Source organism: Haemaphysalis longicornis, unplaced genomic scaffold (genome assembly GCF_048455015.1).
Source record: "Haemaphysalis longicornis isolate Haplotype H1 unplaced genomic scaffold, Haemaphysalis longicornis Haplotype H1 scaffold_3, whole genome shotgun sequence".
NCBI classification, from domain to species: domain Eukaryota; kingdom Metazoa; phylum Arthropoda; class Arachnida; order Ixodida; family Ixodidae; genus Haemaphysalis; species Haemaphysalis longicornis.
The window spans coordinates 73,174,160-73,201,778 of NW_027526335.1; the positions used below are offsets into that span (position 1 = coordinate 73,174,160).

General features: G+C 47.2%; 1 protein-coding gene and 1 pseudogene across 2 annotated transcripts in view; one reads left to right on the forward strand and one right to left on the reverse strand.

Annotated features, from left to right (window-relative positions):
• The window catches only part of LOC144174624 (fatty acyl-CoA reductase 1-like), a 36,822-nt gene extending 19,212 nt beyond the window's left edge, over nucleotides 1-17,610 (forward strand). Inside the window, exons 5-13 of the mRNA XM_077703401.1 lie at nucleotides 1,947-2,019; nucleotides 3,934-4,040; nucleotides 4,992-5,169; nucleotides 11,850-11,894; nucleotides 12,005-12,123; nucleotides 13,855-14,094; nucleotides 16,089-16,218; nucleotides 16,579-16,706; nucleotides 17,344-17,610. Of these exons, the coding sequence (XP_077559527.1) occupies nucleotides 1,947-2,019; nucleotides 3,934-4,040; nucleotides 4,992-5,169; nucleotides 11,850-11,894; nucleotides 12,005-12,123; nucleotides 13,855-14,094; nucleotides 16,089-16,218; nucleotides 16,579-16,706; nucleotides 17,344-17,515 (1,192 nt within the window). The 3' untranslated portion in view covers nucleotides 17,516-17,610. The remainder of the gene's footprint in view (nucleotides 1-1,946; nucleotides 2,020-3,933; nucleotides 4,041-4,991; nucleotides 5,170-11,849; nucleotides 11,895-12,004; nucleotides 12,124-13,854; nucleotides 14,095-16,088; nucleotides 16,219-16,578; nucleotides 16,707-17,343) is intronic.
• A 9,768-nt stretch (nucleotides 17,611-27,378) lies between these two features.
• Nucleotides 27,379-27,619, reverse strand: part of LOC144175270 (fatty acyl-CoA reductase 1-like) — a 42,031-nt pseudogene continuing 41,790 nt past the window's right edge. Inside the window, exon 12 of the transcript XR_013323630.1 lies at nucleotides 27,379-27,547. The product of XR_013323630.1 is annotated as a fatty acyl-CoA reductase 1-like (transcript). The remainder of the gene's footprint in view (nucleotides 27,548-27,619) is intronic.

The window sequence follows — 27,619 nt, forward strand, 5'->3', positions numbered from 1 at the left end:
CGAAGAGCCTCGAACCCGAAAATTCGTCTGCGCGACGGCGAGATGTCGAGCTCGGCCGGCGCCTAGTTTCGTACGCATTGGCGCACACGCTTGCGTGTTCGTTCGGACCTTCAACCGTTTACTCCACCGTTCTTTGTCATAAAAAGAATGTGCAGTATGTTTCACGGGCATTTAGCTCGCTATGCAAACTGTAAGCCCTGCCTAACATGTGTTTGCTTTTGCCGGCCTCCGCCAATCGCAGAGCATTCCCAAGTGACATCACAGGTTCTGTTGCGGAAAATGAGCTGGTGGGTCGCATGGTCATTTCCTTTTTTCCTAATTATGTAGCTTATTTGAGCGAAGTTTGCGTTATAAGTGGTGTCGTTATGGTTCTAACGAGGCAATCTTTCGAATGAACCAAACTTGTGTTTTCTCTTCATGGCTCCTTTAAGGGCCTTCGCCCCTAAAACTCCAATGCTATCGTGAAGCGCTTAACCGCATGTACAAAAAATGGGCCCATCTCCCCGCGAGGGGGACTCGAGTAAATGCGTCGCATAGGGGGTGGGTGTATTGCGTTAACGTTTAGTGTTTGGTGGGTTGGGGCTATCACGTGTACACCACGCAGCTATCACGCCGCTAGCACGCCGCTGAGTCGCCAACGCACGCCGCTGACGACGTAGTTTGAATGAGTCAAGGATATAAGGCGCGTTCGTAGCCTTTGATTCTGCGTCGCTTTTGTGGCGCAGTGGGTAGAGCACCATGTACCTTGCGTTCCGCCCGCAGGGTCGTGGGATCGAAACCAGGCGCCGGTAACTGTTATTTCTTTTTATAGTGTAGGGGGAGGCTGGCTGCTGCGGACGCCGACGCACGGGTGACATCGTGAGTTATACAAATGCTCTGCGTTAAAAAAACACACTCCAGCGCTAATGGTAAAGGTGAAGACACCCTGCTTGACATAGATCGCTGCGACCGCCGCATTTTCTAGAAGCCATTATGCATAATTAAAGACATGGCTACGAGTGTGCCACTCCTTCTCGAGATGATTTGCAGATTCCGCCTCGAGTCGATGACGAAGAGCTGGGGGAACACTAAAAGGCTGAGGATGACTTCGCATCCACAACTCGCCGCGAAGAAGATGACGACCAACCTGTTTGATGCGTATGACGACGATTACTAGCACCGCAACTATGCAAATAAACAATGATACTGAAACACGTGTCTATACGGCAATGCTCACCGACAAGCCATTCAAGTCTTGCGCGTTAGTGCAAGCTTCACTGAATTAGTTTCGAACGGTTTCCTAATTCTGCAAGGACTTGCCGACCTGCAGGAGTCAATTGCAGGCGCCGTAGTTGAGCTGGGTGATGGGCTTCTTGCAGCTCTTCCCACGTGTTGCGAACTCCCAAAGCGAGTAGTTTTTGGGTCGCAGTGGCAGCGAGGAAGCCAAGCGCGGTTTTGTACGCGTGGCGGATCATGTGTGTTGAGACGAGCCTTTTCTATTGTTTTGAGAGCGACGTATCGGGTTCCGTAGGTAATATGGTTCACAAGCAAAGCTTGCCCCATTCCAAGGTTAGTTTGCTCTTTGAGACATCGACCGCATTGGGAGATGCGTTGCAGAATGTGCATTAGGGGTGACAGGGTTTTATGTAGCTGGGAAATTGTGTGCAGGCCAGGGCCGTTTTTGGGTATTGTGAGACCCAACACGCGCAGGTGCGGGACGTGTGGGACTGGCTGTCCTTACAGGGTCAGCTGAGGTTCAGGTATACCTCCTGCAGATGGGGGAGTGGTTGGTGAATGTGCGCTATACGTTAATTCGTTTGTGAAAGGAGTTTATAAGCAATTACTTTTTAGATGTGCGCTGATTATCCTGTAACCGTTTTATGTGACTCATCGATTTGTTTTCGGTAAAATGGCCCCCATGGTTCGTTTCCAAAATCTAGCGACTTTCTGTTTTCCTTTTTTTTCAGGAGGGCAGTTGAGCTCAATATTCTCGGTACATGGCGAGTTGTGGACCTCTGCAAAAAAATGTCAAACCTTCGTGTAGGTTTGTTTCGCCCTTTACTGCTGTGACCAGTGCTTGCATTGGCCATTTCAGTAAAATTACTTTTCCGATCGCATCATGTCACCTGTTCTTGGTTTATTGAAAAGAATTGCGCAGATTCCACGAAGTTCTGCACAGATATCCTAAAGCTTGTATAATATTACTGTAAGTTTTTTTTCAAGCATTATGAACCGCGAATGAAAGGACAGTGCAGCAGTACTATTTTGTTATCCCAAGCTGTAGGCGTCATGACGAATAATTTCAACTCCAATAAAATGGTGAGGCAAGAATTATAATGCACAGACCTCTCTGGCTATTCTGCTGCGGTTAACGTATTCACGCGTTTCCGGCTGCTGTGATTTTTGGTGGGGCACCAACCCACTATCGCTATCTGCGGGCATTAAATAATAGCAAGACTGCATACAATGGATATACGGTCAGACCTATCCAAATGACTACCTCTGGCGGCATGGTTAATATACGTCCACAACTGCTTAGCACACAGTTAGCCTCGGGCATACATCAGGTGTAGAACGCGTATATAAACAAAAATTACGGCATTATTTCATTCAAAGCTTAATTAAGTAGACTCACAGTCTAATGGAATAAAAGAAAGCAGTCCAAAAACAGCTCCTTACGCCGAAAAGATGAAAGCACAACAGGAGTCCTTCAGGGCGTTAATGTTGCCGAACGACGCAAAACACAACAAATACAAAAAGGCGCCTAATCGCTGCCGGTGGTGATGTTTTCCTGCTATTTTAATATCTAGCCCCACGTGGCTGCTGCTGGGGACTGCTGCAAGAAAATATTTACTGCACCGAAGCTAACCAGGGAAGAAGCCACAAAATTGAGGAGACTGCAGACAAATTCATTTCCGCACGCCACACAGCTGTCCAAAATACACCCCACGCTCTTCAGCTACGACTGCAACTTCTGTTCTGGGACGCGCAACACCCTATACCACATGGTGTGGGAGTGTAAAGGCGTCACCGAACTACCAGAAGTTAGCGCATGGACACAGGAGCAGTGGGAGGTCCTGCTGACAAGCGATGTGCTGGAAAATCCGCGTGCTCTAATGACCCATGCCATTCAACCTGCAGTTGGCAATGGCATCCCGGACTAGGGACGCCACCCACCATGGATGACCGACAAACATCCCGTGCTCCTTTCTTCCCGTTCGATGGGAGCAATAAACGTTTTTTCCTCCTCCTCCAGTTTATGCATATGGCCTGCCGAACTGCTGTCTTCAGAGAACGTTTACCGCAAATCTTCTTATCGCCCGTACGGCTGCACCGCCGAAAAGAACAGAGAGAGAAACACACCAACTGAGGGAAAAGACAGCACGGCGAAGGCGATTTAACTACGTATGCCACGGGCACTATGGCCATTCACCATACTGCAATCCAGTAGACACCGCGATTAGTAGACGCCTCTCAAACTAGCGGTAGCTTTTTTATTGTTGATCTCCCTCGACCACTTGCCGTACACCACTTATGTTGGAAATTTTTATGTCTATATTCACGGAAATTAAGGCGCGCGATGACATGTACCCTCCCCTCATAAGATATAATTCCCGTGAGTCAGCGCCTCAACTGAATTTCGGGGCTCATGCTTATTATCAACACAGATGTTGTATATACTGCAGTCAAATAAGTTTGCATTCGGCCAAGTTTTGCTTTGATAATCAGCTCTACTCTGTGAGGTCATCAGTTATGAGCTTCGCGGGGAACAACAAGAACGTTACCACATATTGGAGCGTACTTTTAACATAAAAATGTGGACTTTACGCGTACCCTAAACGTTGGCAACTTTTTCAAACTGCGAAAGTTGCGGAAATAAATCATTTCACTGCATGTGTTGTTCTGCAACATGCCACACCAGATTCTACATTGCCTGTATTTTTCTTTCATTAGGCTCTTGTCCATGTGTCGACAGCATACTGCAACTGCGACAAACCTGAAGTAGATGAAGTTATATACCCCCCACTTGTAGATCCCACCAAAATTATTGCAGCTTCGGAGTAAGTACATCGCCCGGTAGCAGTTGTGTAATTGACCAGATGATAAGGTGATGTGCACGCATTGGATGCAGCATTTACAGTTCAAAGTGTTTACCCAAGTTCAATAAGTCAATCCTAACAAAAGTCACCTAATGACAGACGCGTAGCCAGATATATTTAGGAGGAGGAAGGGGTCATACGCCGCAATTAAAAACATGAAAAGAAAGCCTGCGCCTAAATAATATCTTAGTCATTTTTATTCACGTTTTACATTTCATTAGAGAACACTCGCGATAATTCAAACTCAAAGAGACCCCGAATTTTGTATGAATTATCAGAAGTTCTCATAAATATAACTCGGGCCAATGTACGAAACTGGGGTTGTAATAAGACATTCACATATATTTGATTGCACACAATGCTGAAGTACTATTCCCGCTTTGAAAAAAAAATCACGAATTGATGACTGTTTTGCCTTTGCATGAGAATTCAAAACAAAGTTTTTGATGACAACAAGGGCAGCCAATTTATTGTGGGAGTTTTCTGCACTTGCCGACCCCAGCGATGTGCAGAAAGGATGCAGAGGAGAGGTACAAGCGGCAAATAAGCCGATATTTTCCGGCGAGGCAAGCAAAAAGTACGAATTAACCGAATTCGCGCAATGGAGCGGTTTTGATTAAGCGGCGTCAAAATGCACTGAAAACATAGCGGGCGAACCAAATATTTAAAATTTGTTTGAATTAACCGAAAGTTCGAATTATCCGAGTTTGTATTATCGCGAGTCTAATGTAAATCGATGTGGCGTGCAAATAGCAAGGCAGATAAAGAGGCCAAGAGGGGGACCAGTGCTCCCAAAATTTAAAGGGGAGGCTGTTCTGACAGCGAAACACCCTGTTTGACTACGTTCTGGTTCAGGACTACACTGCATCAAGCACTATCCATGTCCAGCTGAGTTGTTCTAGTTTCTTACAGATGGATGGACGACAAGATGATGGACATGATTAGGGGACATCTTTTTGGGCAGTATCCGAATACTTACACTATCACCAAAGCTCTAGCTGAATCGCTAGTGCTTGCTGAACGAGGAACGCTCCCAGTCGCCATGGTACGGCCCTCCGTTGTTGTGTCATCTTGGAAGGAGCCCTTCCCGGTAAGGGGACATTTATGCAGATGTGTGCGTATACATCTGTGCATTAAGTACGGAAAGCATGGCAACTGATTGTCGAATTGCGAATTTCGAATGGAATTTCGATGCTGTAAGTTTTGCGGCAGGAATTTAACAGCGCGTTTTGTCCGTTTTTTTGCGTACGGGTCGGGTTTCTGTGAAACGACCTCCAGGCCACGGCAACAAAGAATATTGTAAACCATGTAGAATTCACGCTGAAAAACAAAAACTGTGAGCCCGCTACGAAGGCATCCCTCAAAACCACTTTTTCCATTAAACATCTCGGTGTACCTCCGCGATTACCCTCCATCATTGCTCGCTCTCGGTTTTATGAAAGAAAACATGGCTTTATAATGATAATCTCGAGCTTGGGACCCCGTTGAGTACATACCTAGGGTGTCGATGTTGCATGCGAAACGTTACTTATGTATGACGTTGTAAGTATATATAGGTGGTATTTATAGAAATTTTAGCTGGTATTTCTTTGCTTGGCAACACTGGAAACGGCCACAGACATGGCCGGTGCGCCACGGACATGGCGCGGCTTGTGCCACTGCGCCCGCACGCCGAAGAAAAAAAAAATCACCGGCGTGCGTCGTCTGCTGCGTTTAAACCCGATTCTCAATGGTGCAGAGACGTTATTAAACGCTCTCACTTTGGACTCTAGGCATTACTTTCCGTTCGGTAGTTTGGAACGTCCAAACACATCATGTGCTTATCACGGACAGGTACCGCCATCCCACGGACGCCAGCGTAACCAGTAACGGTGCACTCACATGGTTGCCTGCATGCGTGCCTCGCCAGTGAATACAAGCTAATAGGATATAGATCGCTTGAACGGAAGGTTGGCCACCAAGAGATGGTGCAGTGCGATAGTCGTGAATGGTTAGGCAAGATCAAGAAGAAAAGACAGCTAAGCTGAGGTGCAGGCAAAATGAAGACTTGACCCACACAGCGCTGTCCGTGTCAGTGAGCGGTGTACGCTTTTGTCCGAGCCGCAGCTAGGCTGTATTTTTGTTACCTTGTAAAACCAACAGACCCAAATAGCCACTTTAATAAAATTTGGCCCCCACGACCGATATTTCACATGCTTTACACTTCAGCTTAGGACCCCGCATTAAAGGACCGAGTGTAACACTTCTCGTCGAAAACCCTTGTAGCGCTGTGTCCATCTTTGCATCATTTCTTTTAGCCTGAGTCTTCGTCGTACGTCTCATTACCATGGCCAACAATTTAGTGCGCAGCACTTATGCGTCCCGTCCGGTTGTTTCACGACGCTGTCGTCCTTCGTTGTAACCGAGCAAACGAAGGGGCACCGAAGATAAACGAGATACAGCGAACAGGAAAGCGTAGGAGGAACGTATGGCGAAAGTGTGGAGGAGGCCGGTATGTCGAGACGGCGCGAGACGTACTTTCCGGCGAGGATGCGCTATGCGATAACCGAGAGAAAGAAGAGGAAGATAGAACGAGCAGAAAAGCGGAGAATGACAGTGTTGCCAGAGGCGCGAGATATGGTCCCCCGCTGCGACGCGCTACGAGACAACGCCAGTGTATAGGCGGTATTAATTGAAAAGTTTAGCTGTCAATTTCTTCGCTTGGCAACAGGGGAAGTGGCCACGGATATGGCCGCTGCGCCACGGACATGGCACGGCTTGTGCCACTGCGCCTGCACGCTGCAAAAAAAAAACAAAAAAAAACACCGGCGTGATTCACAGTCTCCGTTTCAACCTTTTTCTCAGTGGTGGTGTCTACAAAGATGTTAATAATCGATCTCACATTGGACTAGAGGCATTACTTTGCGTTCGCTGAGGTAGTTTGGAACGTCCAACACAGATCATGTGCTTGGCACGGACAAGTACCGCCATTCCGCGGAGCCCTACGTAACCAGTAACGGCGCACTCACATGGTTGCCTGCATGCGTGCCTCGCCGGTGAATACAAGCTATATCGCGCGCCTTCTTGCGGGCGCTGATTATGCGATCACTTTGTGAGAGGCAGTAGACACGCGACGTCACCCAGAAGACTGCATGCAGTTAGCCCTGCGCACAAATTTCGCAATAGGGAGCGTAGTAATCGCCAGCTAAAATATTATTTATAATTATTTTCGTCTCACTTCCCGCTACACACTTAAGCACCATTTCCGGTATTAATTCAGGGGGTCAACCGAATTGCATTCGTTGAATTTACTTACTTTACCTGTGCACGTCGCTCGAATATCTCTAACGGACCGACATTTCATAAAACGCTTTGCAATAGCTCGAAGCTTGACACGTCTATTGCCAGTCTTTTATTCCACATTTTACCATGTCAAAGTTGTCACTTTGTTTTAACCATTTAAAATGCACTTGGGAAGCGCCAAAAAACTTACTTGCATTTAACATCATCATTGTCGTCATCGTCGCCGCTGTCATTATGGCAGGATGAAGGTCTCACAATTGGCTTTCAAGTTCCAAAAGCTCTTACCCCAGGTTATTCGAATCCATAGTTTGCCACCGAATTCCTATATCTCAGCCTCCATCGAGATAGCAGTATTATCTCACTTCTGATCCCGTCTCTCAGTCCTCAGTGGCTAAGGCGTTGCGCTGCTGAGCACGAGGTCGCGGGTTCGATTCCCGGCCGCGGCGGCCGCTTTTCTGATGGAGGCGAAAAGCAAAAACGCCCGTGTGTACGAGATTTCGGCGCACGATAAAGATCCCCAGGTGGTCAAAATTAATCCGGAGCCCTCCACTACGGCGCGCCTCATCGCCTGCGTTGCGTCGGCGCGTTAAACCCCACAATCAATCAATCAACCGTCTCTCAGTCGCCAGTCCGTTATCCTGGTGGTCTCCCGATTGTTCTTCCCCTCATTACATATCCCGCCCCACAACCCTTCCTTCTCTTAATGTTAGCTACGATATCTTTCGCCAGAGTTTAGTCCCTAGTCCAAGGTGTTCGTTTCCCATCTCCAAGCGTTCCCCTTTATCCTCATTTCGACCGCTCGTTGGCCATACGTCAGTTTTCTCTTAAGGTTCTTAGTAAGTCTCATAGTTTCGGAGCTATAAGTCCTCACAGGGAGTACACATCGTTCGTGTGGCTGTTTTAACTTCAGTGCATAGGTGTATTTTTTCTGGGGTAATCGAGTTGCTGGAGGAGTTATATCTCCTCGAGAAACTCGGTTACACCTGCACGGGTACCATAACTCTTCACAAGAATAATAAGCTGATCCTTATCAGAAAAGGATCCAGAGAGGAAGACACAATATTTCCGAAATTAGTATTTACAGTGGGCCTAAAAGGAATGCTTAGAAAGCTCAGTTGGGAGAAATCAACATTACGGAACGGACCAATTGGAATACTTGAGGGATTTTAAATTTTCGGGTGAGATTTTCTCGTTTAGTTGGTCGCTCAGGGACTAACGGAAAATGTTTCGGGAACTGTAGTCGAAAAGCCTTGTTGCGGTACTGAAAATAAACCGACAGAAATCAGAGGTGATGTTGAATAAACGCGCAGAAAAGTAATCTTTTGAAAAAGCTCATGTACTGGAACATGTTGATAGTTATAACGGTCATGCACAAATTGTTTTTGCTGATCCAAATATAGGAAAAGAAACTATACGGGCTGCATTCGGCGAATATCCTGACATTTTCAGCCGTAAGCTACCTTTCTCATTACAAAACTTGGTATGTGTGAACCTCCGTTTATGACCTTGAGGTCCAGAAACTTCAGGTCCCACTAAGCTCCTTGAAAAAAAAAAAACTTATAACAGCTCGACGAGGCATGTAAAACAGCTGCTAAGGATAACGCATAGAGAGGAGAAGAGGGCCGTCGGGCCGAGACAAACTCGGGTAGAACACCTTACACTATCTAAAATTAAGCGAAAGGGTCATGTAATGTGGGCGCGTAATGTAACGGGTCACGTAATGCTGGCGCAGGGCAACAGCCGTGTAGACCGTCCGTATAAGGGAATGGCTACCGAAATAAAAATAAATAAACCGAAATAAATGAAATAAGAAATATGGTTGATCCTTCTTTCATAGGAATGGGTGAGTTTCATAGGAATCAGAGCAGCTAAATGTTTATTGTGCATCGATATGAGCTTGCACAACGCTATTGTATTTCGTCGCTATGGCACCGTTAGAAGCTGCAAAATTAGACACGGGATTACACGCGCCGGAGCATTGCGTAAATCCGATTGAAACCCCAGGCAGGCACTCGCAAACCCGGCGAACCAAACCGCACGGCTTGTCAGGGAATCGTTTGGTGAAGTCACCGTCCACTACAGCGAAAGTAGCATGATTTGCGGGTCGGCAGCAGTCTTATTAGTGTGCTTGGCAAGCGACGTCCTGCTGGCGAGGGACGTCCTGCTGGCGGGTCACTTCGGCAACGGTGCGACCACATTGGGCCTGCTCCGTGGTGTGTACGCCAGACGCTTCGGTTGCGACGAGCTCAGCTTGTGGAACGCGGCGGTGGCTTTCCACAATCTGAGCGGCGTTCCACAAGCTGAGCGGCGTTCACATAGGCGGTGGACGGATAAACACAGCATCATCAGCTGCTATACGGTGCCCTATTCAGGCGCCAACTATCGGTGCTCATTGTCGTCATGACGCACTACTTCGCTTCACCCCTCGTAGACGGCAGCAGCATCTGAAAGAGAAGTTAGAGGGTAGGTCATAAGGCGCGTTCGTAAAGCTATCGGGGCATGATTTCAAGGCTCAGTTCGCCGAGCGTTTTCCACCTCCAGTTGCGGCCAGTCTGATCGTACGCTAGAATCGTAGCGGCGCCGCACCAACAGAACGTTCTCTGGGGATGTCATTTCCGTGACGGATATATCGTCGGTGAGCTTTGTGTATCCCGGCATAAAACACTTTCGCGTTTTAAAAGACTAGTCATATGACACAGCGATGAACTAGAAAGTTCGTGGCAAAGAATGAACCAGAAAAACAATCGATAGAAGTAACTGGAAATCTTTGGGGAAAGCATTCGCCCTGCAGAGAGCACGAACAGGCTGATTACGGCGGCAGTGGTGGCGGCGGGCAAAACGGGTTTTACTGCAAAGCAGTATATGCCTAACCCCCCCCCCCCCCCCCAGTTTTCATTCCCGCGTCATCGATTGACTCGGCGCCGTTCCGGGGTCCCCCTCCCCACCGTTGGCATCTCTTTCAGAACTTTTTTCCTTCTCGCCTCCACCGATGCCCCCGTGTAAAGTGGCGCAGGCGACAGCTAACGGCGATATGCGGCTATCAGATGATTGCGAAAAATAAACTGAACCATGGATGGGCGTAAAAAAATGCACTGACGATTACTACAAATTGTGCGCAGCAGGAGCGGCAGTCTTCGCGGTCACGGCGCATTTCTACTGGGTCTAAGGAAGTGTTCGCGTGATCAGCGAACGTACGACGGCATGCGCTACTCCGCTGCTACCTTGCAGTGCACCGCCGCCGCCGGCCAGCATGTTGCAAATCGTGTTAGAATCTCCTGCGCAAATTTCCCGTGGTTCGGACTAGCCCCGCGCAAGGGAGCAGCGAGCATGTTGTTGCATATCGTGTTTGAACCTCCCGCGCAAGCGTCAAGAAGTTGGGATTAGCGGAGAAACTAACAGCGTCTGGGGAAAGTGTAGAGGGAGGGCGCTCCTTGGTGGCGACACATGAAACATATGTGAGAGAGATGATGCGGTAGCCGCTCGTGTCGTACTCAACTTCACCCTTCGCTAGACGCTCCTCTCCGTTTTCTTTCTTTTCGCTGCTGCGCTCGCTCACTCGGTTACGCAGACAAACAGACGCCGCTTCCGCGAAGCCCAGGTAACGGCTGCCAAAGGGCTGCACCCTAAAACGACTCAAACCCGCCGTCGCGGCGTATGTCACTTCTAAGCACGCGTACATGACCGGTTCCCGGTTTATGCGTGCGCAGTTTTGTAGTAAAAAATAGTGGTAGGGAGGAGGGGAGGCGTGCACGCGCAGCTATAGGTTTCATGCCCGTATTGATGGATGGTATGTCTGTTGTGCTGGTACGAGATTTAAACGCGGACGTTAAACGGCCGAATGCGACCTGTCCGGAGTCCATAGTGGAAGAGCGGATTGGGTTTGTGTGTTAGGCTAAGTTTACATTACCGACGCAAAACCCATATCGTGATCTATGGACGTAAAAAAATGCCATGTGACGCAGTTCGGTTAACTGAGACGTGAAATAACGTCATTCTTTAGGTCACTGCGACAGTTGCGGCGACAGTCTGAACCCGGCCTTACACAAACAGTAAGATGCTTACGACGCAGGAGGGACACAGGCAGTTCCGTGTTTATCTGAAAGAACAAAGCTTGGATCCGTCAGAGGGTCATTCAGCTACTGGCCTAGGAAATACGCTCCATCGCAAATTACGACAAACGTATTTTGTTTCGTGCGCTCTGTGAACTGCGTCCAGCTTTGCAGGGCATCCTTCTTCACAGAGTGGAAAGGCACTAATTTTTAGAACAGTGTGCTTCTTTTGAATACGTCACACGTCGTTGTGTACAAGACTCTGTAAGATGGCGCTACACGTTGAGACGTTTCCGATATCGAGGTATGACACAACAACAGTATTGTAATCCTGCAAGTATTGTAATCCACAGAGAGTGGATGAATTGTTTCCGCAGTTCAAACCCTCTCTAAAACAGGAAGGCGTCCTCTTAACAATACCTGCGATATTTATTTTCAGGGCTGGGTGGACAACTATTATGGCAGCACCGGCATCGCGGTGGCGGTGAGGTTTCTTGGGACGTTTCATAATTCTTTCGTAATTAAAGAACGTTCATTTTAACGCAAAATCAAACTCTTATTCTAAACGCTTATTTGATGCCTTTTTTCTCTCAGTGTAGTCTAGGGTTGCTCAATTCCCTAATTGCCGAGGAAAACGCCGTCGCCGACATCATTCCTGTGGACCTAGTTGCTAATACACTCATCGGTGTTGCCTGGCACACTGCCATAACGAGGTTTGTAGCCACGCTATTTTTCCTCATGCTCAGATGGAAAACAAAATGCCAGTGTTGATTTCAAGAATATTCCTCTACTAGATTAGCACGGCAGAGAAGCAACGACATTGTCAATGCCCGAATGTTTGTCACCGGTGTGGTCCTAAATCTCCCCAGTGTATCGTGTGTAAATGTGATCTTTAGGGAAGCTTTGTTAAGCGGTAAAAACTCCAGGGAGGTCCGGTTCTATGGGAAGCTATACTGCCACGAACCATACTTTCTCTTCTGTTTAATCACATGTTTTGTTGCGAGCGTCTAACCGAGCCTTGCTGTCTTATCTGCGTTCAAAGCGACACGCTTGTTTCTTTCTCTTTCTTTTGTGTGCCGCGAAGGCCGTCTGATATGTAAGCGAGAGTGTATCGCCCTAAATTAAAACGTTCTTCTTAGATGTCCAGTGTTCTCAATCCGATTAGACGGTTCCAGAAAGTAAAACGTGAAAAGATAAATGCTCGCAGGGCAAACACCGCGGCTTTCATTTCGCCGACGATCGCCTGTGCACGTCACTCGGTTGACTGCCTTTTCTACGCCTGTGTATTCACTAAATTCGTTGGGGAGCACAAGGTCGCTCCAATAAACCTTGTCTACTGGATAGTTCTGGGACTCGGGACAATATCGACAAATGTACACACGCAAAGCATGCCTGCTGCTTACAGATCACAACCACGAACACACCTTCGACCTTCTGCACGCGTGCTCACGAAAGCACCTGCTGTACTATCTGCTATATCTGGTGACTAGCTCCTTTCAGCATTCATGGACTGCATCAGAGAAGTATTATCTTGCCATCTACAAGAACTTACGGCGGGGAAACACGAATGACAAAGAAGAACGTTACACCAAAGGCGCTGATGTAACATTCTTTAGCGTCTATTATGTAACGTTCTACTTTGTCCTGCGGGTGTCTGCGCTGTCAATTCTTGACAAGAACCAATAAGCTTAACACGTTCTTAGTGCCATCTGTGGCAAGTCGGTTTAGTGTCAAAGCGGGCCATCTCTCTCGAAAATTTTTTTTGGCTTGCACTTGGTGTGGTTTCACTTCGGGATACTTAAGTGCTGGTGCGGCCATTAGGCAGTGGGATGCCTGATTTTGACTCGTCTCATTTCTTCAAATTGAAGGACTTACCTGATCTGGGCTATTTTAATGGATGTCTAGTACTCGGTAATGCAGGACAGATGCTGCCATAAGTAGTACGTCCAAATAAAAGCGGGAAAGCTAAAGTGCCTTACCTAGGTCGTTCACAGCAACCGGATCCTACACAATTTTTGTTATATCCTTAAAAACAAAATGCATATTTATTCCTATGTGTTATTCCAAGTTCAGACTAAATTTAACATGTGGGGTGGCGGTTCAAGCATGGCGCCTTTGTTTTACCGAATGCATATTTACTTTTGATAGCTATTTGCACGGAATAAAATCCAAACCATTTAGCAAACCGAAAGCCCCCATGAGAAGCCATTCATAGTAGGTTTCTTACTTGTTAAGTGGAGTTTGTGGTGCTTTGATCTAACTCTATGATCATTTGGGTTAAGACTGGCTGCATTGCGTTTCGATTATCACGTGTCCTTTCAGGCTCATGCCCATTCTATTAATACAGGCTGTACAAAGAGTTACAAGGCTGCAAAAATGTCCAGCCCACCGCTTGCAAGGAAATCAGCCTGTGTCTGTGTGTCTGTGTCTGTGCGTGTGCGCAGATCAAAGGACGTCAAAGTCTACCACTGCACCAGTGGCACCTTGCAGCCACAGACGTGGGGCGATGTGGCCATGGGGTTCGGAGAAGGCGCTGTGCGAGACCCCCTGCCTGACGTGATGCGCTTCCCGAAATTTTACTTGACCAACAACTTTCTGTGGCACGACGTCAAGCTCTTCTGCTTGAACTACCTGCCTGCGTGCTTTGCAGACCTGTTCCTGAAGCTAATGGGCCGAAAGCCAAGGTTTGTGAGCGCAATCTTCAGTAGGGTAAGGATCGCAGAAGGGGGGTATCAGGGCAGTTGATAACTGTATCTTGGCCATCTTCGTTCTCGGTTATTCAATATTCTTTCTGAGGTCCTGTCTTTAGAAAGAATCGCTGAAATTTAATATCCATACAATAAAGTGCCCCAGTTGCTCAATGTATAGAAAACTAACCAGGATTTACCCTGAGATAGGAACTGTAATATCCGATTCAGCAAGTCCTTCTGCCGCAGCATGCATGTGCTACAAATCTCTTGTTGTTCGACATTAAGCAGAGAATAGTGCTTCTTCAACGGGAGGATAAAGTCTGGAATATAGTTCCTTTAACCGAAACGTCACCTATTTTAAGCTCTTGCCGCTTCTCCACAAGATAAAAAGGTTTGCTAGTTTGGCGATTTAATATTCAAGCAGACATTTCTCTACCCCTTATTCCTGACATTTCATTCGTACGAAAAGTAGACATATCACAACGCCCACTTCGGGGCACTAACAGTTGTTGTGCGGCCACAGGAGGAATGTGCAGACGGTAGGAACAGGAAAGCGGATGGCACATTTGGTCTCGTCGTCACCTTTCTTCGCAAATATTCGACATATTTTTTTGCGTCCACGCATGTCGGGAAAATGAAAAGAGAGTGCAGGTCAACATTAAATTTTTCTGCACTTGTGCTGGAAGGTAGAAAATGTGACGGAAATAAAGCTTGAACAACGCCCGCTTGTAGGGGAATGAGGGTGCCGGTATTTTTCTTCTTGTTAAGCTGAAGCTAGGAACATTGGACGAGCACTGGGATAGGTAAAGTCACACGGTGGAAGAATTTTGGATTTGTAATTGAATTTCGAATGGGCGGTCTACTTGAAGGGGCCGAAAGAATGTTCAATCTGCATAAGCTGTTGTGAACGAATATGTCGCAATTGCGGCATATTGTTAAGTGGCCCCGAAAGCTACGCGGTGTTTGTAATTCACAGATTCTCACTTTTAAATACAAACTACTAAGCCGTGTTTTCGCATATAATTAAAACGACGATTTCAGGAATTCACTTTCAATGAGAGCAAGAGCCTGCAGCCGCTCATAATTATTGCCTTTCAGTTGTTCCACGACACGTTTTGCTCCAATCGAACACCTTGTAGCCTGAAACCTTAGTAGGGCAAATGAAATACATTTCAAATTTTGGGTGTTTCACGCATTGAAGCTATACCGCGGCTATGATGCAATCCGTAGCGGGGGGGGCTGCTGATTAATTTTAGATGCAGAGCATCTGATTCACTCGCCTTGTCCCTCCTGCGTCGTCGTCGTCGTCGTCATCGTCGTCGGCGGCGGCGTTGTCCACCCTTCCCCCATTCTCTTGGCCGCGCCAGCTGCGCTCTCCGCCGCTCACCCCCTCTCATCTCCGATAGCGAACACTCTCTCGCGAGGGGCATTGGATTGGATTCGATTGGATTCGATTAGATTGGCTTGGCTTGGCTTGGATTGGATTGGGTTTGGATTGGATTGTGGATTGAATTAAAGTGGATTGTGTTGGATTGTGTTGCGTCATAGCCGCGGCCGACGCGCTGGGGCCGGCGCATGTGCAGTACTCTCTCTTTCGCGGTTTCCTCTCCTTCGGGCGCGCTGCGCATATAACCGGTGTGCCGTTCTCCGGCGAAGCAACATCCACGCTCGGCTCAGACACCTAGAGTCCAAGCCGCTTTACAAGTACGCCAACGTCGTCATCGACTGGGACCGGCTTACGCAGTCCCCTCAACATTATGCGCGCTATAAAACGCGGTCCCTTCGCCGCTCCGCCTATGCGTCGCATCCACACAGGGGTTCCCGCGAGGGGCGGTGGGAGTTTTTGGCCACATGGTAATTTTAAACCTGGGTCGAAATCTCGACGCCCGGGCTTTTTGGCTTTCCGCTTCTAGTACAACAAATTTCCTTAAGCGCCTATTAGGCACGAGAGAAACGAGTCAGTTGTTTCTTATGTTGGCGCATTTCAGGTTTGTGCCGCTCTACCGTAAAGCTCGCAGAGGCATGGATGCCGTGCAGTACTTCTCCACTCACAGCTGGCTCTTCCGAACAGACAACATGGTCGCTCTTCTGGATCACCTGTCTCCTGCAGACAAGCAGGTATACTGTCCCAAAAGTTCTCTGAAACTGCATATCTTTTATTTGGGAGAGGTACCTAGCTACTGTGCACTTCAATCCTAACTGTTTTGTCGCGTCGTGATTTCCGTGCCACGGCTCGTTTACCGCCATCTGGTGCAGGAAATGATAAATCTCGCGCTGAAACGAATGCGCATACATACGCAGGTACATTTTTGCAAATGCTTATAATGCAACGAACCCGTATCAACTCAGTACTCAGTTTATGTTTCAAGTTGCACATTATCCCAAATGGTAATTATTCAAGCTTGACATGTGTTCCGCTGCACGCATTTGAACGTATAATTATATGCTATAGAAGACATCAACTTAAACTCGTTGCAGCTGTTCAACTTTGATATCCGGACAGTGCAGTGGCGTGTGTACTGGGACCAATACATGCTGGGAATCCGCAAATACCTCTTCAACGCAGATGTGTCAAATCTCCCACAGGCAAAGAAGCGCTTGAAATGGTAAGCAAATCTATGCAAATGTACGTGTAAATAGGGGTAGTCGTACTTTCTTATGTACAGTTTGAAAGAAATCAGGAAATACAAAATATCGGTACTTTTGGGATCAACAGTGCAAAAACTGGAGGTCCAAAGTATCTCCAGTATGTTTTCTGGTATCGTGGCAGCAATTTTCGAAATTGTTAACTCATTGCAAACCCAACACAGCCCTGCGAACAACTTTTGCTTGGCATCAACAACGTTAGTTGACTTGGCCGTAAAAATACTTATCAAACCCAAGTTTGGACTTGGCTGAACAGTGGGGCCAATTGCAACTTAAACCTCGGTTCCAAATCTTAACTGATGAAAACGTTAATAACCAGTTTCTGGAATTCGTAGAGAAAAGCTGCAAAAAAGGTACGTACTAACGCGGTGTGGTAGTATATAGCGGTGTATGCACCATACATATCCAGAAAAAACCTTGAATCTACAGGTAGATGGTCAGCGAACAACGGATAAAAAGTTAAGCGATTCGACGCCTTCAAATAGTTTGAGGAGGCAGATAAAATTAGTCGCCATTTTTCTAGCTCATTTTCGGGAATTGTACTTCTGCCCTGCAAGAGCCAACACGTTTACGCGCCCTTCCCCTCCTTAATCGCAGGCTCTACGCCATACACCTGTTCCTGAACCTGTTGCCGGTAGTGTTTGTGGGGAGACTGGTGATCACACGGTCAGAGACGGCGCGGAACCTCTGTTACGCCCCGCTGACGTTTCCCCAGAGGCTGCGCGAAGAGCTGCATGCGCTGCCGTCACTGCCGTGGAGATGGCACTGAGAACAAAGACAATGAAGACACTAAGGACCAAGCCAGTGAATGGGGGTTACGCCCAGCAACGACAAGGGTACAATACATTGGTCACGTACACAACACTCCTTTGGAGAGCCGCAGTGACTGTTTCTTTCGAATAGTCATCACTTTCTTTGTTTTCTGTCGTTTTTTAGCTTGGGGTGCCGGAATATACGTGGAAGTCTATGCTAGAAGAATGATAGACTTTCTCATGAGTCACTATACAGGGAAATAATTACCAGGTGTGAAACACATGCCTTCGCGACAGCTTGAACAGAAGGTTTCCTGTCGGTAATTGCAGGCACAGATCCATACAGTTTCTAGACGCTTCTGCCAGAGCACCATACGGTGTTGTGACACGGCTATAGATTTTGTTCATAGTCACCGTGACTGCACTCCTTGCTGTGGAGTTCAACACGAATGTCGGCTACATGGCTTAAGCAACGGTGAAAGGGAACCCCGCTCCTGGCAATCAGTCTAGGAGGAACCTGCATGGTCAGCTTCCAAATGATTCGGCCCTCGTGTTCCGGGGGTGAATGCGCCTTTTACGAGGATAAGGCAAGCTTCACCGCTTGTCCTTATCCAGACAAAATACAACTTTGTTTGAGGTGCGGAGTACCTTAGGACCGCACAATTCCCGTCCGTGTCCATGCGCATAGCATTAACAATAGCAAAAAAATAACACAAGCACTGACAGGATTTGAGCCTGTGTCTGGTAGACCAGACAGAGGTAGAGTCAGTCGTCTTACCCATTGGCCTACGACCGTGAGTTAGTACACGAGAGTCAAGCGGCCAGTACGGTGGGGAGTACCTTAGGACCTCCCAATGTCCGTCCACGTCCATCCGTGCGCACACCACCCTCAAGCAAAAATCAAGCAAAATTCGATTTGAGCTGTGAGTTGCAGTTTCAATAAGGATATAATCATGGTGCAACTCACGGCTCAAATCGAATGACGGTCGGGGCGCAAATCGGATGTCACTCGGAGCGCAACTTGGATGTCATTTCGAGGCGCCGTACACCACATCCTCGCCATCATCCACGGAGTAGAGATGCTGCCATTTTTATTCGAAAGATTTCGTGTTTTATAGGGCCCCCAGCGCTTGTGCGGTAGCAAATGATGCCCGAATCACTAAGAAATTATTCAATGTAGGTTAAAATATTGATACTCCCGCCAAATCGTGTGTTTTCGTGACGTCTGCAATGAAGTCATGACGGCGCGTATTAAAACGAACTTTCACTGCCTCCTTCGGCTCGCCGACTTGCTTGCCGTAAGTCCTCCTATAAGGCGCTGCCATACCGAGCCGCGGACAGCTGTCCAGCGTTGCTTTGTTTTTGAGTGTATTTGCTCCTGGCTTGTTTTTGTGTAGGTAGAAAGCAATCGTTTCGTGAAACACAGGGTTTACTCGACAAACAGGGCCACGTAGACAACGTTGCTTACGCCAATCGGCCAGTGTCGTGTAAGAAAACTCCAAAGCGGCGGACTGCTGTGCAGCTAAACAAAGCATAGTGCGCCCAGTACCAACAGCAGTGCGCGTCGGTACTTCTATGTTCTTGTGTACTTTCGTAACTTTCATTCTTTACCGCACCATTCTTACTGCTGCAAAATGAATATGCATTACCTATAAACACAAAAAGCTCGTTCGGCAAGCATATAAGGGCGGTGCGTTTGCTTTTGCGGGTCTAAACCAAACGCACCGCTGGCTGAGCAAGTGTGTCGCATGGCCATTCCCGTTTTTCTCATTATATAGCTTATTTGAGCGAAGTGTGCGTTAAAAATGGTGTCAGTGTGATTCTAACGAGGCAACCTTTTCAATGAACCAAACGTTTTGTCTGCAGGGTCCCTTTAAAGATCAGAAACATAAAATGCATGAATAAACTATTCTCCTCGAGTGCATTCAGTGGGCCTACGAATATTCATAAGAGGGTTTTAACGCTAATCCTAAAGAACTGCTTGACGCCATGGCAGTTTAACACCCCGGGCGTTTCACCATCATCATCATCATTTTCATAGTTATCATCAGCCTACTCAGGTCCACTGCACAACGATGTAGAACTACCCAGTTATATGGCGAACAGAAAACAATACACCTCATTCTCTAAAAACATGGGAGGCGACTCTGGGCAGCGAGGACATGGAAGACCAGCGCCAGATGATCGACAGGGCCTGCGCCGGAGCACAATTTTCTGAGGCCTTCGAAAGAGCACTGCAACCAAGTTTCTCCATTTAATCCCTTCCCCAACCTAATTGGAGTTGTGAACTGAGATGAAGGCCTCTGGAATTGACTACCAACTGCTCCTGTCTTGCGATGCTCGAGTCCACAGTTTACCCCCGAATTCCCTTATTTCAGCTCTCCATCGGATTATTGGTCTTTCCCTTATTCTAGAGCGATCTCTTGGTATACACTCTGTTACCCTAATTGTCCACCAGTTGTCGGTTCGTCTCACTACACGGCCCGCCCAAGTCAATTTTTAGATGCGGAGCATCCCATGCTCGGAATTGTGTCCCTCCCTCTCTTGTCGTCCGCCGTCCGCACTCTACTACGCATGCGCGTCTCTTCAGCCCCGTCAGCGTTCGAGCTGCCGTCAGCGCAGTCCACTATAAAGAGAAATACTTAGACGGCGCCCGGTTTCGATCCAACGACTCTCTGGCCGCAACGGGAGGTACGTGGCGCTCTTCCTAACTAATGGAAGAGCGCTCTTCCTAAACTAATGGGAACTTCAGTCGACCCCATGGCTGCTTCGCATACTACTCAGGGTTCCCCTACGGAAAGATGGTGTAATTTTTTTTCTTTATTTGAAGTATGATATCTTCTACTCTAGTTTGTTCGCTGATCCAGGTAGCTCGTTTCCTGTCCCTGAGTGTTACTCCTAACATCATGGGTTCCATGACCCATTGAGCCGACCTACGTTTGTGTTCTAGTTGTTTAGTAAGGCGCCAAGTATCTCTCTCAGATCTGTATGTCATAACCGGCAGTATGCACTGCCTGACGATTGTTCTTTTGAGTGTCATATGTAGCTCTCTTTTTATTATTTGGGAGTGCTTGCCGAGTTCTACCCAACCCATGCCTCTTCTGCGCGGATTTCTCTCTCGTGGTTGGAGTCAGCGATAATCATCTGTCCGAGGTAGTTTTCTTCATTTACTTCTAGAGTTTCGTTTCCTAAGCTAAAGCGGACGCTTTTGGCATGTTTATTCCTGCTTAATTGATTCAAATATATTTTAGCCCCACGACCATGCTTTCTGATTGTAGTTCCTCAAGCATTTTCTGGAGGCGTTTTGCAGGCTCGCTCAGCAATACCTTATCGTCTGGAAACCTTAGATCGCTCAATTATTCCCTTTTATCCTTATTCCTATGTTTAACCAGCCAAAATTTTTAAATACCCCCTCCAGGTATGCTATGAATAGTTCTGGCAAGATGCTATATCCCTGCCTTACTCTTTTTCGGCTGGGAAAACTATCGCTTTGCTTGTAGAGGATTATCCTGCACGTAAATTTCTTATATATGTCTTTTAGAAGTCCTACGTATGTCTCCTCTGTTCCCTTGTCTTTTAGCGCTTCTAGCACGGCTGCGAAGAGTACGGAATCAAGTGCTTTCTCATCGCCTTTAAGTGTCATGTAAAGGGGTTTAGGTTATTCTGCGGATTTTTCTATCCCTTGATTGACAACATAGACGTGATCTATGGTTGAGTACCCTTTCCTCAACTCAGCCTGCTCTCTTGGTTGTTGGAAATCCAGGGTTTCACCAATGCGGCTGAATATAACTTTGGTAAAAAGTGTGTACACAACCGAGAGTAGGCTGGTGAGTCGGTAATTTTTAAGGTCCCTGCGCGTTTTAGTCGTGTTTAAGGGGCGTAAGGGCGTTTAAGGGGCCATAAAGACAACATAAATCTGTTTTTTAAAAGAACCCTGCGGTAACTATTTGCAGACTTCTCCTCGAGTGCAGCAGAGCTTTCGTACGTAGCCATTTATTAGTTTCTCCGCCATCTCCATCTCTCTCATCCTCTATCCCCGTTCTTTCTTCCCCTTCCCACACACAGAGTAGCTGGCCAGATCTACTACCATTAGGCCGACCTTTCTGTGTTTTTTTTATTTCAATAAAATTCCTGTCTTTCTTTGTCTTGTTCTCCCCTAATACATTATAAATATGGACAAGCCTTCAAATTTACCGCTACGAAGCGTCATCAGTTGCTGCGATACATAGCAGGAGAGACGCCAGAGCAGAGTCACCAGTGTGTTTCTTCCCGCAGGATTCGAGCGGTATGATCAAATGGAACCACAGGCCTCAATACGATCGTGCAATGAAGTTTATTGGTTTGCGTCGACAGCAACAAATCGAACCAACTTGTCCTTATGACGGGCCACAAGAGGTGCAAAAAACTGGCTACAGTCTGCACTGTTCATTCGTATGCTTTGTTTCTGTAATTTGGTTCGAATTTTGGTTCGGCTTTTTGGACCTATCGGGGCCCAGTAGTGCTACAAGGAGGCACAAGGTTAGGCTCTCTAGTGGACGGGATGTCCTAAGCCTCTACCTCCGGCCGATGGTTCTCACACAACCGGCCGACGGTTTTCCCGCCGTTCTCACTCCACCTTTGCAAGAAAGTCTTAGCCCTCAAATCATTCCTCGCAAGCACGTTTCATCCTACCCAATAGTCTGACTCCAGCCCTTGCCTAAAACTCATCTAAATACACCCACTTTTCAGGGCCGAAATGAATCGAACCTTCATCGTTCATTACTGATGCCATTTTTTTTCTTTACCCTATTTTTTAGAGACAAACGAACTTGTCCTGCGTGGTACCGGCTTTAATACTGACAGTTGAGCTGCCCGGTAACATGTAATATCACATGCTTATTGAAATATTTATTTAAAGTGCTCGTTCAGACGCTTTAGTTGCTAAGCTAGATTTAGTTTATAGCTTCATAAAAAGCTGTGTTTTTTAGTTTTAACCTTGTGTAACGAATGCGCTTGTCTCTCTAACACTAGGAAAATCCATGTTCAGGGATGGGTCAATAGAAAAATACAGAATGTACCACAATTGTTTTCAAGTGTAGTCGGGCTAATTGGTTCTTAATCATGGAAGAAAAACAGCACCATACACGGAACGGGCGACACAAAAGCGACACACTAATTGTTTGTTTTATTGGCACTAATATTTGTTTGTTCTGATACGCATAGTTTGCCAGAGAATAGACTTTTAAGTAGATAGATGGACTCTGTAAAGGAGCAGCAGCACATCCGTCTGCTGAGAGACATAATATGCGAGCACAGGATAAAACTGGAAGAATTCTTCAGAAACCTTTAATTTGCGACCGAAAGCTTAGCGAGGGCCTCGGTTCTGGCAGCCTTGATGCCAAGGTAGCATAAGAGGGTTTCCCGCCAGTTACCCGCTTATGACAGGCTGTAGACGTTCACGTCACGCCCCGGGGGTTGAAAATAAGGTCCCCTTCCCCCCGTGTAGTCTGAGTGCACAGGCTACCACCCTCAAGCGTCAGATACAGTTGTAGTAAATATAAATACCCCATAAAGTGAAGGAGAACACAGTCGCCCAGATAGCCGAATTGGTAAGGCATTCGAGATCTAATCGAAAGGAGTGGGTTCGGTCCCCACTCTGGGCGCATGTTTTTCTTTCTTTCTTTCCCACGTAATTATTAAAAAAAATAATGTAACGTCACTTCTTTGGCGTTGTAGACTGCCGGCATTTTCTGTATATATATATATATATATAGCGAATCAGAATAGGAAATGAGGGGCTCGTTGAAATAAGACAGAAATAAGAATTGGCAGTCAAGACAACCTCGGAAAGCAAAGGGGAGGATGTAGTACGTCAAGATAAAGAATTTGGAAAATAAGAAAGTGGAGAAAAAATGCCCGCCAGGTGGGATCCGAACCCACGACCTCCAGAATACCGGTCTGGTGCGATAACCACTACGCTACCGGCGGGGCTACTTTATCCTCCACTTTCTGGGGTATTTATGTTCACGTGTTTTTGTTTCCTTTGTTTCCTTTTTTCTCCACTTTCTTATTTTCCAAATTCTTTATCTTGACGTACTACATCCTCCCCTTTGCTTTCCGAGGTTGTTTTGACTGCCAATTCTTATTGCTATATATATATATATATATATATATATATATATATATATATATATATTGTGGTATATCGTGGGGTTCTTCGGGGTGACCTAGCCAGTACTCCGGCGTGCGTGTCAACCACGCAAACTCCCGAGCCTACGGCAGCCAAGCGAGGTTCGCCGATACGAGAACACAGATTGTGAGATTGAGAAGGGACTCGAGACCTGCACCAGTAGAAAGTAGTGCCGAAGCACAGCCGTTTATTTGGGGACTCCCAAAACATGCGAGCACAAGGCTCGATGGCGTTCACCAATCACGCCGGATAGGTTTCAGCCTAACGCGTCTCTCCTGGAGCGCGCGCCGGCTCAGGATCGCGAGAGGCGGTTCTCCACGGTTCCCACAATATATATATATATATATATATATATATATATATATATATATATATATATATATATATATATATATTTGGTCCCTATTCTGGGCGCGTGTTTTTCTTTCTTTCTTTCTTCCGTATAATTAAAAAAAATGTTAACTTCATTAACCGTAGTAAAAAAAAAGCCTATCCACACCCCTATGCCTCCTTTGGCGTTGTAGCCTAAGGAGGCATACGGCGTGCGCCTGCATTCCTCCAGCGCGAGCGCACGTGAGCGCGTCGTCGTCGTCATCGTCTCGGCGCGGCGGACCCGCGCCTCTACAGTCGGGGGTTGTCGTGCTCCGTCGGCGTGCGCCCGCAGGTGTTATCTCTCCGCGCTCCTCCTCGCCCCTAGCAACAGCTGTGGCGCGCCTAGCAACCGGAGCAGGTGGTAGCTCGGGCAGGAGTAGTGGAGGTCAAGGGGAGAGGAGGAGCGCGCTCGGGCGTGTGAGGGCGCTCGCATCACGGAGCTCGGCGGGAGAGAGAGCTCGCGTGCGGGGCGGGCGTGTTGCGCGGGTCTCTCTCTCCTCTCCGCGTACCCTCTCTCCGCTCGCTGCGCTCGGAAAATGTATATAAATGCAGTGGAGCGCACGCCTCTCTCCGTTACTGCTTGCCGCAGCGCACTCATCGGTGCACCCAATGCATTCGCATTTCCGCACGATCCCCTTCGGGGAGGGGGGGGGGGGAGTTTTTTTTCTGAAGTAGATGGAAATGTCCGTGTATCGAGATTTTGATCCACGTTTCATATCACCAACTGGTTTAAATAAGTCTGCCGGCCTGCAACATAAGCTGCGTCTCGGGGGAGAGATATAGCACGGGGCATCAACTCCGCCAGTTTTTGAAAAAAAAATGTTTACACGGAAAACAACAAAAAAGTATAAGGCGAATAACGTTTTTAAAATATCACGCAAAAAGTAAGTAAAACCGAATAAGTAAAAAAAGCACCGAAACGTGGATATTGCTCTATACTTTTCTTTGCCCTGCCTTCTACAACCAAACGTGTCATCAATGCGAAGGAAGCGAGTTACGTGGTCAGTTTTTGAGGACAGTACAGTGGACAAGTTGCGTTTTTTACAGATACAAATAATAACAAATATGTCAGAGAAACCTCTTAAGGTGCGCACTTAATCCCTTGGAAAGATACTGCAGCTCTCGACCTTGTCTTGGAAGCAGAAACAGTAATAAAGCAGATGACACGTGCAGAAAGGCAGGTCGGTACCTCACACTGTCCCATTCGCCCAGCGATCATCTTTTTTGATTGTTCTGCAGTTTTGTCTTTTAAAGCAAAGCTTTTTACCTCTACCCCCAAGGGTTCTTTCGCGACCGTTGGTGTCACCAGAAAACTCCAGTGAACAAATAAAAGAATTTACTGGCACCGCCGAGAATCGAACCTGGAACTAATAGACTAACAAAGCGAGAGCCCATTGTCTTACCAATTTAGCTACGAGCCCACGCGAAAAGTGGGCGAAAACTGGGCGCGAAACTGGGCGAAAACGCGAAACGAGCCCACGGGAAAACTGGGAAATGGGCACTGAAAAGTGCATTTATAGATGTCAAATACTGTCGTTTAGGAGCATATAGGTTCAATTTGTATGTACATCAGCAGCATATTTTACGACAAATTGTTTACTTGCAGTAAAATAAGAGCACACGTCTCGTGCAGCGGGAAAGTAATTTTATTTTCTTCGTGAAAATTATCCACACAAGAGCTGCTGTTTTAACAGATTTACGTTCAATTCGGGGTGATTCGACGGCAAAAAACGCTTAAAAGCCATGACAAGCCAGACCCAACTCAATGATTTGCGGCTTGAAGTAGTACCTCATTTCAGTTGTGTGCGAAAAAAACAACACTCAACGTTCACTGAAGTTAAAGCAGCGTAATTGTACTTCGGGGCACTCCATGAGCTGATTGCATCTGGAATATCATAATTTTTTGTGCTCAGAACCTTCGGCAGTTCTTTGCCACTGGAAATTCAGGAATTTTACGTAACAGAATGGCAGAACATTAGACAGGAATGGCTCTATCCTATCACCGGCCCTTTGGAGATGGTGGCGGATCTCTCCTGGATGTTCGAAATGAGCTCAGCATGCTTAGTCTGAGTGGCGCCCAACCTCTCAGCTGCAGAAGTGCTTTCTGCCAAGAGTGTGGAATCAGCACGTGTTCGTGGCGTCACCTCAAAACTTCGGTGTGTCAGATTTGCACGTGGTTTTCCCCTAGGAAGCGCCTTTGACCTCAAATGGCATGTGCGCGACCATGCCACATCAATTTTTTGTTATTTTGTTGTTTTCAATGCATTAGCAGTAGGTAGGGTACACGGGCAAAAGTTTTCGCAGTTTGTCCGCGGGCACAGCGCGTCAGAAGGACATTGAACAAAACAGGCCGCGACATCGGTGAGGTTGGCTACGGTGTCGCCGCGTACGGACCTCTGGTGGCTCGTCAGACGCGGCGAGGTCGAGGTGGCGGTAGCTCGTGCACGGTTTGCGTTTCTCGGCTTGTTTGGCGCGGTTAACGGTCTTTTTTTTCAATCGGGGTGCGACAAACACCCAGTTGCGGGCTTCTGAAGTGAGAACAGTCCTTGCAGACCATCGACCCGAAAAACCAAAAAAGGCATATCTAACACAAAAAGGCATTTTCAGGCGCTAAAATGCCGATATACGCTCATATAGAAAAAATATCCACTGAAAAGCCCCTATAGTCAATATAGGAACTAATAGGCACAATGAACTGTTGCTTAACATGCTTTAATTCCCTTAGTTTATGCTTATATGTTAAACAGCCTTGAGACGGACTCAAGGGTAAAATAGGCAATTTTACCTTAAAGGCCAACTGCACTCAAAATTTCGACTTCTTGAAAACCCTATTTCCGTATAGTCTGCTTAAAAAGAAAGCAACATGCAAAATACAACAGCTGAAATACGCACGTGGACGCCGCAAGCGGCCAGCAAAAATCGGCGATTTTGAAACCGAAACCGAGGAGAGCGCGGCCATTGCAGTGACGTTGCAGCCGTCCAGCGAGCGGCCGGACGGTCACCAGTTCGGGAGAATGTCTGCGCGCAAGCTCTACGCGCGCACGGGGCAGCAGAGCTCGACCGGTTCTCCCGCTGCGTGGCTGGCCAGAGGAAAAAAGCCACCGTCGGCTGGAACGTCAGAGGCGCGTCATGCCTGTTTACGCGATCCGCCGGCAGGTGCAGAGTGGGCTGCGGCGGAGCTTTTTTAAACGCTTCTGACTGATTAACGAGGCGTTTCACGGGGCTACCACTTGTGTCCCAGCTTATTTGGGGGTACTTACTACGCATTAAAAATAAATTTGGCCGAGGTGAAATTTGAGTGCAGTTGGCCTTTAAGTTCCGGTCTCTAGTCATCACTGCCTACATGACAGCTAGCCTTACAGCGGCTGCAGCAATTACCACTTTGCACATTCTCGAACCAAAGGTCACCATAAAGAAGAAGAGGTTCCACGTCGCCTGCGACTGTCATATCCGCTCGGACCAGAAATCATATGGGCAGCAAGTTCAGAAATTAGTGAATGATGTAGACCTTGTGGACAGGAGGAGATTTATTGATTGATTAAAACGTTTGTTGAAATACAGGGGATGGGGACCGTGGGAG